Source organism: Schistocerca serialis, chromosome 9 (assembly GCF_023864345.2).
Source record: "Schistocerca serialis cubense isolate TAMUIC-IGC-003099 chromosome 9, iqSchSeri2.2, whole genome shotgun sequence".
Taxonomy (NCBI): domain Eukaryota; kingdom Metazoa; phylum Arthropoda; class Insecta; order Orthoptera; family Acrididae; genus Schistocerca; species Schistocerca serialis.
In genome coordinates, this window is record NC_064646.1 from 341798473 (window position 1) to 341811464 (window position 12992).

The 12992-nt window shown below is 37.5% G+C and overlaps 1 protein-coding gene across 2 annotated transcripts in view; it reads right to left on the reverse strand.

Annotated features, from left to right (window-relative positions):
- Positions 1-4603: 4603 nt before the first annotated feature.
- The window catches only part of LOC126419116 (vacuolar protein sorting-associated protein 53 homolog), a 169111-nt gene continuing 160722 nt past the window's right edge, over positions 4604-12992 (reverse strand). The window contains exon 16 of one of the 2 annotated variants that reach the window (XM_050086213.1): positions 4604-4929. In XM_050086213.1, coding sequence (XP_049942170.1) covers positions 4738-4929 — 192 coding nt within the window. In that variant the 3' untranslated portion in view covers positions 4604-4737. The remainder of the gene's footprint in view (positions 4930-12992) is intronic. The other variant, XM_050086214.1, reaches the window with a different exon arrangement.

The following is a 12992-nucleotide window of genomic DNA, read 5'->3' on the forward strand; positions in this document are numbered from 1 at the left end:
CAAAATCACATGCCTATACATGAGACTACAAATGACAATTATGTTAGTTGAGTTTAGTACTGGCATCAGTTCAATAGTATATTTTTCTTTCTAACTGTTGTCTACCCTATGTAAACATAGGTAACATCAGAGATAAAAAATAATGAAATACAGATTCCATTTTATGGTTATAAATCCAGTGCTTGATAACATAAGTATGAAGCTTAAAATGTTAATATTACATTCGAAACACAGCACTGAATAAAAAGTGCTATTTAAATTATTTAAATTAGTCTGCCTTTTCCAGATTTATAGTTGAATGTATTTTGCTTTAAAATATAAATAATAAACCTTTAATAAGGTAAATGAAGATGGTAGCAGATACAAAAGTGAAACATTAAAATGAATGTCTGTGTGAAAGATTTTTTATTATTTAATCGGTAGATTATTATACCAGCATCTCAAAACATTTAAAGCTTTCTGATTAGTGACATGGATCTCTCTTCATAAAATCCTGTTGGTCATCAAATTAGATAAGCCATATTAGTATAGAAATTCAGCAAATTAATTCTTATTAATACTGTATGGTACTTCAGATGACAAAGAATTTACCGTGAAACATCTTAGACATATCGTGAATGAAATGGGAACAGGAACTAAAGGCATTAAAAGCAATACTGAAAGCAGTTTAAATACTGAAGAAACATAGTCAATTAGAGTTGTAATTGTGTATGCATCAATGTGTACCACAACAGTGTTAATCTGTTATTGGGGGGGGGGGGGGGGCAGGGGCAGGCAAAATAATGTAACAATACACAATATTTCTTACTGATCCCTCTTGTTTGTACTGTTAACAACAGGGAAGGACTGATATTTCTGTGGGACTAAGGCTTCTGGAAGAAAGGTTCATAACTGTGTTGCGGGTTTGTTTAGGTCCTCCAGAACCTCAACAACTTCTCCCCCATTTGCTTCACCTGGTCCTACTCAACCCAACAAGCCACCTTCCTAGATGTTGACCTCCACCTCAGAGATGGCTATATCAGTACCTCCGTCCATATCAAACCTACTAATCACCAGCAATACCTCCACTTCGACAGCCACCCATTCCATACCAAGAAGTCCCTTCCGTACAGCCTAGCCACCCATGGTCATCACATCTGCAGTGACGAGCAGTCCCTCTCAAAATGTATTGAGGGCCTCACTGAAGCCTTCACTGACCGTAATTATCCTCCCATCCTTGTACAAAACCAAATCTCCCATGCCTTATCTTTACAGTCTCCCACCACCTCCCAAAGTCCCACAGTCCGGCCAAAGAGGAGCATTCCCCTCGTAACTCAGTACCATCTGGGACTGAAGCAACTGAATTACATTCTCCGCCAGGGTTTTGATTACCTCTTGTCATGCCCTGAAATGAGAAATCTCTAGCCCCCTATTCTTCCCACCCCTCCTACCGTGGTATTCTGCCGTCCACTGAACCTACACAATATACTCATCCATCCTTACACAACCCCTGCTCCCAATCCCTTACCCTCATGGCTCATACCACTTTAACAGACCGATGCAAGACCTGTTTCATACATCCTACTACCACCACCTACTCCAGTCTGGTCACTAACATCACCTATCCCATCAAAGGCAGGGCTATCTGTAAACCAGTCATGTGCATTACAAGCTAAGGTGCAACCACTGTGCTGCATTCTATGTAGGCATGACAACCAACAAGCTGTCTGTCTGCATGAATGGCCACCAACAAACTGTGGCCAAAAAACAAGTGGACCACCCTGTTGCTGAACACGCTGCCAAACATGATATCCCTCATCTTAATGACTGCTTCACAGCCTGTGCCATATGGATCCTTCCCACCAACACCAGCTCTTCAGAATTGCGCGGGTGGGAACTTTCCCAGCAATGCATCCTATGTTCCTGTAACCCTCCTGGCCTCAACCTTCGTTAGTCACTGTCCTCACCCATCCAGCCCCCTCCCTGTTCCCATTCCAGCACTACACAGCTGTCATTTCACCGCCACACCCATTCTTTTAATTTCTTTTTATTTATCTCCTTTCCGCTACTTACCCCCTCCCCCCTCTCCTGCTCTCTGTCTAAACTGCAACACTTCACTGTCCGTCACTCCCATATACTATCCCTCCCCCTCCCCGCCCCAGCCTCCTCCTTACCCCCACCCAGTCGCCACTCCCATCATGCACTGGTGCTGCTGCTTGCAGTATGGTTTCATTTCTCTGAGACTGCAGACGTGTGTGCAAGTTGCGTTTGTGTGAGTGCGTGTGTGTGCGCGTGTGTCTACTGCTGACAAAGGCCTTAATGGCCGAAAGCTACAATTGTGTGAATCTTTTTGTTGTGCCTATCGCAACTCAACTCCGCTGTATGGTGAGTAGCAACTTTCCAAATAAAAAATAAGACTTTTAATTAAATGCATTGCTCACATTAAAAGCATGAACACGAAACTTATGAAACCTAATGCTACAAAGAAAGTTCTGTATTAAAATATCAAGCTATTCTCAGTTTTCCCACTTCTCTGTAAGTTTTATTGTTTCACACCTTTCTAGATGGGGATTTACAATATAGTTTGTTAGTTTCAGTTTCCTATTATTCATAAATATAAATAATACCCTGTTCATAATGACTTTAGGATTGGTATCTACAAAGGAAGTAATGGGGTGAGATTCCTGCTGGAGGCATAGCGAGCATTCAACCAGCCTCATGGGCTTTGTGACAGGTCAGATGTCTGCGTTCCAGTTTGGAGCTTATACAGACACGATTTCTTCTAAAAATTTTGTTGGCGTAATATTTTCATCTAAATTTAATGTGAATAACTTTGCAATGTCAACAGAAAATGCATTTTTGTTGTTGCTAAAAGTAAAATGAAGACAGTGCAACTTTTCCAAAACATACTGATGCCAGTGCCATCTTAGTACATTTGATAATTTGCAAGTTTGAGCATGATTCTGAAACATAACACCTGTTCCATACGGTATTTGACAACTATCTTCTGCACCTACATATGGTCCTGCTGAAGTGTCGATCTTATAGTAATTTTGGACATAATGTAAACATCTTTTGAGGAAATAGTCTTCTTAGAATTTCTCAAGCTAGAGACAAATTCACTACGGAGTATACAGGACTGAGTAAATCTGGCAACAGTACTCTCAACCTACTGCACCCTTACATTGGTAAAAGTCTCATAATTGTGTTGTGTTGTGCTATGATGAGAAGGGTGTCTGGACACTCTCACAGTTGATGGAAACAAAATTTGAGTGTGGAAAAAGTATCATCAAAAAAATAAATTCTTTAAGTTATAGCAAATTACAATGCTTAAACAGGCACTGTTGAAAGGGAGATATGCTCCAAAGTTCATTTAAATTGTGAGGAAATAATGTCATTGGTGGTAAGAAACCCCCCACCCCGTCCCGCGATTACATATGGATGTATGTGTCGATTCCCTCAGGCCAAACCATAAAATCAACACAAAGATACTTTTTGCAATATACATTTAGTTTCACATGGTGCTGAAAATATATCTTTGTGAACAGGCTATGGCTTTAAAAATTACTGCACAGAGACATATTACTGATTTTCATTACAATAACAATATTCATTCAACATACTGTTTGTGTAGCATTTTAAATCATTAAAATAAGTAGATGGGAAAATAGTGAAACAGGTAAGAAGGCATCTGCGAGATCGAGAGACCAGGGATCAGAGTGGCCGCTGCAGAGAACTACACATAAAGGATGGACCCTGTTTCACACAGCCACAGGCATACAGCACTGTTATCAACTGCATAATGAGGATTTAAGAATTAATACAATGCAATCAGTGTCCAGACGTGTCTTTTATAGTTCAGGTGTGGACTACTTGAATCATTGTACATTCATTCATTTTTTGAGATCCTACTTAAACTAATACTAATCTATGATAAATGCATCAATTTTTTGGAGAAATAAATGGCAACACAGATCAGACTGTATGTGATTTTGGAGAAAACATGTTATTGTAATACCAGTAGTAAATAATTTTGTATGTCACAATACGCTTTACTTCCAAAATTACCCATCTACCTATATTTTATTTACAATTTAAAACTAAATTAAAAAGTGCCAGAAGGCAACACAGCTCTCAGATCTGATGTAGTAAATGTATAAACTACATAACAGTAAAAAAATCACTATCTAGCAATAAAACATTTGAAAGCATACAGTGTATTTGTATGTTAGCTTTCAATCAATGAAATTGATTCAAACATTTTTTAAAGCACATGTAAAAATGAAGGGGACGGATACAGGGATCTCCCCCCCCCCCCCCCCCCCTCCCTCATCAAAAGAGCTCACTGCTTTATGCATTGTAGCTGAATAAATAACCACTATCATGTTAAGAGAAAAGAAGATAAATAAATACACACACACACACACACACACACACACACACACACACACACACACACAAAACTAGGGGGAGATGCCCTGGCACAAATGGTATAATGGATAATGGGAAGCACACACTCTATGGCCCATTCACATTTTAGTGATTACTATTTGACTCTAGCAGCAACTGTACTTTGGTACTGCACAGTTTGTAGTTTATTCTACTTACTTAACAGAGGGAAAAGTACTGACTATGATTTTATTTCAAAACAACTACAGCTCCTCTTTTTGCACCAAATGCTCCTGATACTGCTATCCATATGTTACTGTTTAAGACTATTAGCACATGCCATAGCTGAGTCTGGCACTTTGGCTGAGTTCACAGTCTTTTCTTGATAAGTTTTTCAAGCTTCTTGATGCGACTCGACTCGTGGTCTGGGCTGCCAAGACCCAGAGGTGGCAGTGGAGAACCCGGTGGTCCAAGCATGGGACTACCTCCCAGTGGAGGAGGTGGTGGCAGTTTTTGGCGGAACAGTTCTACCAGCTGACTCTGCTCTGCCCGTCGCAGACCCTAAAAAGGAGAAATTCAAGTAGCCAATTTGAAGCTGGGTGAATGTCAAATGGCTGGCATAGTTCATTTCACTAAGAGCAATATGGAGAACATCTCAGCTGGAGAAAGGTGGAAGAAATACACAATGATATCCTTGGTAAGAGGCAGTAAATGCATATGGAAAGTCTGAATTGCAAGGATGAGTTAATCAACAATGCAGTTACTTAAACAAACTGCTACTCTTAAAATAGAAATTTTGATTTATTACAGAAATAAAATTAGCTTAATTAACTGATTATAATGGAAATAATTTTTTATGAGACTCTATGACAAGTTCTGCATCTCATTTTTGTTAGGAAAGTTTTGGTCTCAATAATCTTGCAATGATGTACTGGCATATAGGATTTTTTTTACACATTTATGCATTTAAAATTTTGTAATAGCAACACTGCATTTAATTTTCTGTAGTGTCATTTTCCAGTCACTGTGCAAAACACTGATTTTTCTGCAACTTTACATTTACATCCAGACTCAACAAGTTATGTTATGATGTGTGTGAGTTAGTTACATGTTCCATTGATCAAACTCACAGTAACCGTTACGACGTGGAATGAGTCAAATGCATAAGAAATACACAACTGAATGAAGTTTTTTTTTTTTTAGTTTAAAATTTTTGTTACCTACCCCAAGCCCTTAAATGGCACAAAATACATCTATTATACCTATAGATTTATTTATTCTGATTCAAGAATTCATCTATGGTACAGGAGGAGTTGTCAAGGAGATATGATTTCAATTTAAATTTAAAACTGTTACTGCTGTCTGTCAGACATTTTATTTCATCTGGTAATTTATCAAAAAGTTTTACAGCATCATGTTTTACCCCTTTCTGTACCAAAGACTGGTTCATGTTGTTGAGAACAAATTTCATTACTGAGTAAATGTACTGTGAGGCTGTTGTAAGAATTTCTAACCTTTTAAGGGGGTTGGACGTCGAATGGGCTGACTTGCAGCAGGAGAGGCACCACAGGACATTTTAATTTCCACCGTATATACTTTTACAAATAAATTCATAAAACTTTTTCAGCATGACCAGGAAGGATTCAGAATTCACAATCATAGCAGTGGAAGTTCGAAAACATAACAAAGTAATTTTTTTACATGTGAAATTCCATCATTTTTTTCACTTACTAATGGCTGCATTTGTTGCTGTAGGTACATTTTTCTTCATAAGTAAGAGAGATGCTTCAATGAATTTTGCACAGCCTACAAACCATACTTGAAGGTGTATGAAACTCTAGAATTTTCCAAATATATTAAAAACTGTGGTAAAAACTGAGGTAATTAACTACAAAATTTGTGTTTTTTCTAAACATGAAGTTTAAAATATAACAGCTCATTCATTTTTTCATAAATTAAATAAATTCTAGAGTTTCATACACCTGTACGTATGGTATGTATGCTGTGCAAAATTCATCGAAGAATCTCTCTAACTTATGAAGAAAAGTGTACCTATAGCAACAAATGCAGCCATTAGTAAGTGAAAAAATGATGAAATTTCACACGTAAAAAAAATTACTTCATTATGTTTTCGAACTTCCACTGCAATGAGTGTGAAACCTGAATCCTTCCTAGTGATGCTGACAAAGTCTTATGAATTTATTTGTAAAAGTATAGACACTGGAAATTAAAATGTCCTGTGATGCCTCTCCTGCTCCAAGTTGGCCCATTTGACGTCCTACCCCCCTTAAAGAGATGCCTACAAGATGCACGACTATGAGCCCCACACATTATTCTGACCATTTTCTTCTGAGGAGTGAATACTTTTTGTCTAAGTGTTGAGTTACCCTAAAATATCATTCCGTATGACACCAGAGAGCGAAAGTATGTTAGCATGCTAATTTCTATATCCTCAAAGTTAGCAATTATTCTGATTGCAAAAGTTTCTGAACCTAGTCGCTTTAGGAGATCCAAAATATGAATTTTCCAATTAACATTCTCATCTATATGTACACCCAAAAACTTAGTATGTTCTATCCTGGCTACTGACTTCTGTTGATGTGTTAAATTTATTGAAGGAACTGTACTCCTTACAGAAGAAAATTGGCTGTACTGTGTTTTTTCAAAGTTCAGAGCAAGCCCATTCACAGAAAACCAATCAATAACTTTTCCAAAGATATTTGTATCATTTCCTATTGGAGTTTCCTTTACTGGATTAATAATGATGCTTGTATCATCAGCAAACAGTGTCAGTTTAGCTTCTTGTTTCAGATAAGAAGGGAGGTCATTCACATATATCAAGCACAGAAGGGGGCCCATGATTGAACCTTGTGGAACATCTAATGTCATTCCCTCCCCTGTACACGAAATGTCATTTAAAGACACTTTTTACTAGCTGTTCTGTAGACGTGACTTAAACCACTCTTATGATGCTCCTTTTATCCATAGAATTGTAATTTCTGTAACATAATGTCATGCTTCACACAACCAAATGCTTTGGACAAGCCACAGAAAATTCCTATTGGTGACATTTTACTACTTAAAGACTCTGTTATGTGGACAGTGAAATTGTATATTGTTGTCTCAGTGGAACAGCATTTTTGAAATCCAAACTGTGATTTAATAAGTATCCCATTACTGTTGAGATGGCTAACCACTCTAGTATATTATTTTCTCGAAGATTTTTGAAAATGTTGTAAGCAAGGATACTGGCCGATAATTATTGACATCTGTGGTGTCCCCCTTTTTGTAGAGAGGCCTGACAATGGCATATGTTAACCTGTCTGGGAATATACTTTGAGTTTGTGATGCATTACATATGTGACTCAGAACATCAGCTGTAATTGCTCCACATTGTTTTAATATCTTATTGGAGATGTCATCTACTCCAACAGAACATTTATTTTTCAAAGATTTAATAATTTTACTTATTTCACAAGAGGTTGTTACGTGAAACTTAATCTGACAAAATTTTTTCAAAACAGACTCTTCCATGTACTGCCTGGCTTTTTCTCTTGAACTGTTCTCACCAATTTTTTCTCCTACACTTAAGAAATGGTTGTTAAATACATTAGCTACTTGATACTGTTAGTTAGGATGGTCTCGTTCTACTTAATAATAATACTACCTACCCCAGTGGTTACTTTTCCTATCTCCCTTCTAACAACATTCCATACTGATTTTATTTTATCACCCGAGTTGTTAACTTCATCTCGTCTTTACTAATTCTTGCTGCCTCACGCAATTTTCTCTTCCTTTCTGAAGACTCTTTAATGACTGCAGTGATCCAAGGTTTTTTTTTTGAAAACTGTTTGGTGTTACATTCAGTCATTTTTTGGGGCAACAGTGTTCAAAAAGGGATATAAATTTATCAAGAAATATGTTGCATTTATTTTTGGCATTTGGCTCATTATATACAGCTCCTCAATTAACATTTCTTAAACTTTCTCTGAAATGCTCTACAGACACCGGGTTGACCAGCCTTACACTTTCACTTAATGGTTTCTGTACTGTACACCCTGCTAAGCTTTGTAAGTTAATCAGTTGTGCATCATGGTCTGATAATCCATTTATCACAGGGAAATCATGTGTTAGTTTTACATCCTCTTGTTGCACAAATACATTATCTATTAGAGTGCTACTGTCTTGAGCTATATGTATAGCGAAATTAATCACTGATTCTAAGTTATATGTCATTAATAACACTTTACTTTTCCTATCAGAATTGCTTAGAAAGTTTACATTGAAATCATCACTGATTAATAAATTCTTTTTGTCTGACAGACAGCATAATAGGGAGTCAATAGCTCCCAATCTCCTAATGGGAACCTGTACACTGTTTCTAATATCAACACTACATTATCTAGTTGTAGTTCCCATGCACAAACTTCAGAGTGCTGATCAACACAAAATTTGCTTATTTCCACTGTTTTGTACTTATACCCTTGTTTTGTGTAAATGGCAACTCCTCCTTTATGCATGCTAGATCTGCAAGTGTAAGATGCTAAATTGTACCCATTTATACTGACACTTTCCATCCCCACAGTTAAATGGTGATCAGACAGACAAAGTATATCAATCTCATTCTTATTTTTGAGATAATTTAAACACAGCTCATCTACTTTATTTTTTATTCCCCTGATACTTTGATAAAGTAAATTGATACTACCCTTAGCTTTATCCCTAGTTCTTGTACATGAAGCTTCTTTTATTATATTTTTCTTGATTATTGTCTTTCTGGACTTTGGCTTTAACCTAAAAAATCTGACTGCCTGGTCCTGTTAACTGCAGGTATCATCCCTTGTGAGACTGTGGCCCCCCTGCTAATAGAGAAGCTAACTTATCTTTCCCCTTATTATTTAGGTGCAGGTCATGTGTAGTGTATCCCCACCTGCCAATAGCATCAACTGGAACAACACTCATGTGAGATTTTGCTGGTGTCTGGGGCATCCTGTTCAGCTCAGTGTTAACATGCCTTACAGCAGTGTGTACCCAGGGCTGATCATGGCACTGAAATACCTCCACAAAACCAACATTTGTGTGATCAATTTCTGCTCCTATTTTGTCCAGGTCACTCCTAATACTATATCTTGGATTCATGGCCAGGCTGTTTCCTGCTCCCCCGACTATAATTACCTGATCTTCCCTCTCAAAGCCCCGGTACAGCTGTTACCTGGCTAAGGCTAGCAATTGGTTTCACAAAATTTGTGACCTGGTACCCTTCAACTAATTTCTCTTGAAGCTGCTGGCCTTCCATGACTGCTACATAGAAGCAGAATTTTTTTTTTCTATTATGGTTTGATCCCGACCTGTCTTTTTTTTAAAGCTACTATTCTGCTTCAACCTACATTCAGCTACATCTGGATGAGGCCCTTACTCCACTACTTTGGATAGCAAGCCAAACTGATTTACAAACAGAATTTTTAAAGTTTTTTCATCAATTTCCCTTTTTTACCCTTTGCTTGCTACCTTTCACCAGCACCTCATCTCTTTTTCCTCCCTTGGCCTACATAATTCCAAATTTGCGTCTTCTTATTCAACTTTAAGGGCACAAATCTTTGCCTCCTGTTCAGCAATTTTTTTTTTGTCCTTTCTAGATAACCTACATTGCCATAGGAGAGCCTCATTATCTACCCCCGTTTCTTTGCTGCTACATTCTCCCCAATGAAACTATAACTTACAGTCTTCACAGAACATGCCCTCCATCAAATTTCTATGGCAACCACCACATTTGTCACACATGTTTTGATAGAAAAATTTACACAAAAGCAGAGAATAACTTGGCACAAGATCACTGAAGTTTCGTAGTCTGTACTAATCTAAACAAACTTTTAAACTTACTTTCAAAATTTCTAATTAACTACCTAACGTCTGTATGACAGATACGATTTAATTTAACTTTGTACCACTAGTCTGGTCAAAAAAATAAAGATGTAACACTTGCCCAAAATTTATGCCTAAAAATGTAAACAAAACTAACGACTATTGACCTTTACGAAATACTTTCTTTTCGATCTAAATAGGCTCAGAAAAGTGAAACCTTCAATAGACTGTGTAGTGAAGAAGTAAATGCACTAGTCTAAAATGTAATATTAACTAAATTAGCACTCATTGTAATATTAATCACTTAACTTAGTGAGAGCTTTGTGGACGTGTGTCTGCCAGAGATATTAGCACTACTGCATATGCTACATATGTAGAGGACTTCATAATCATTTGCCCCAACAATAAGCTTCTGTATGTGCTCACAATTATCTGTTTCTACCATTAGGGACATTTTGTGAATTATCATCATCATCATCCATTGGACATACACTGCTGGAAAATGCTATGTCCAGAACTCTACCAGCATTTCAATCTTCCCAAGTTAGATGTCTTCAAGTGCCTCCTGTTTGTTTTTCAATGTCATCTGTACAATTACCATCAAGTTGTTGCGTTGGTTCTCTCTTATAGTCTAAGATCTCAACTTAAATTGATCTTCCCTCATTGAGTCTGTTAATAAAATGTGTATTTTATACAGTACAGTGTGTAAATAAATGTGCTACGATTGCCATCCCATATATCTGCGCAGCTATTATTAATTAAAAATTATTTAATTAAATTAATAGTGAATGTTATACAGTTTCTTAAAAAATTTAGCATCACTCAAGAGTAAACACTGCAAATAAATATCAAAGTATAGTTGCATACATTTTCCCAGATAACATGAAAGGTTGCCAGGTGTAAACAGGTAAGTATGTATTAGGAAATTACCCTCATGAAGTTCCTTACAAATTACAAATATCTGTGTGTGTGTGTGTGTGTGTGTGTGTGTGTGTGTGTGTGAAAAAACTATGACAGTTCTACGTATATCCATAAGTATCTAAAAACTAGGACGATTCTACATCGAGTATACATGAGAAGGAGGCGTGAGCAAAGAAAAAGAACACAAACAATAGTGGAACTGATTGTGATAGTCATTTAAGAAAAGTCAGTATAATAAATACTCTGATAAAGTGACGAGCTGTAGGATAGTGGGACTTGAACAGCCAATGTAAGCATATTATATACTGAATAGTGTATACAGACATGGTATCTACTGGAAGTATAGAAGTTGATAAGTAGAGGAGGACTGTACAGATTAGGTGAAGTATTAAGAAGTATATGTGAAGTGTTGCTGTTGTGGTACTGCGAACGGCTGAAAGCAAAGGGGAAACTACAGCCGTAATTTTTCCCGAGGGCATGCAGCTTTGCATGGAGAGCTGCATCAAACCAGTCTCAGGACTGAAGACCACAACAACAACAACAACAACAACAACATGCGAAGTGTAGAGAAGATTTGTAACTTTCCCAGAAAATACTTAATTATAGTATGCATAGGAACGTATAAAGGAATAATAAACCATGAGGCCTACTCAGAAAGGATGACGAGGGGGCGTACGTGGCATTCGTTACGTATATAGGGCAGTTGTACCTACATGGAGATAGGACGACCTGTGGCCCAAGAAACAGGACAGTTCTATAAAGGGGCGCACCTACCAAAATGGAAAGAGGAAGTGCTCTCATATGGTCAACCCACAGGCAAGGTATAGGTACTGATCCTATGGGAAAGGGACAATATCGTGACAGAAGTCACAAAATTTTGTATGGATTATTCTGGAAAGTTTGCATTCTATGTACCACAAGCATTTATATTTTTTATGTAAGTTTACGAGTGTCGAAAGGAACACTTTCATGTTCCCCAGAGTTCCTCCAAACTGCAACAGATAATGAAGCTAGTACATACTAAAGAGAAAGTAGTACAGAGGATAGAAACAGAAAATAGAATACGCAAGTGTCATGTACACCTGCAGTTTATGATTAGAAATAAGGAAAGAGTGTTGTTGTGAGTGATGCTATGTACATAATGATTATGTATAAAATATATCGTGTACGATCTGAGGGGGGATATTTAGTGTTTCGAGAATTTCTGCGCAAATTCTAGAATCACTCAGCCTTTCACCATCTCGAACACACGATATTTTAGATGTGACTGGGAGAAAGGAACCCCATCTACTGTGTGTCACGTGTCTGCATGTGCAGGTTTGAAGTTTGTTGTAGAAGACGGTAGACACAGCGGTCGAAGCACCGACAAGTACTTGTCGGTCGCGCCATGGAAGTCATAACGAAAGGGCACGGCGGAACCAAGGAACTTCTGTGGTAATCTGTGCTATTGTTTATCTATGACTATTGTTAGTGATTAAAGAACAATTGAGTGGAAAAAGATTTTTAGTAACTTTTAACCTGAACATGCCAGAGGCAAGACAGGTGTATGATTTCTGTATAATAGAGTTGTGGTTAGCAAGCCAACTTTGTTGTAAATGTAACGGTGCTTCTAAGATTTGGATATGCGAGGAGACTTACTTAACAGTATTTATTCATGTGGAGAGTGAGATTTGTAAAAGGTTGATGTTTAAATATACACTCCTGGAAATTGAAATAAGAACACCGTGAATTCATTGTCCCAGGAAGGGGAAACTTTATTGACACATTCCTGGGGTCAGATACATCACATGATCACACTGACAGAACCACAGGCACATAGACACAGGCAACAGAGCATGCAC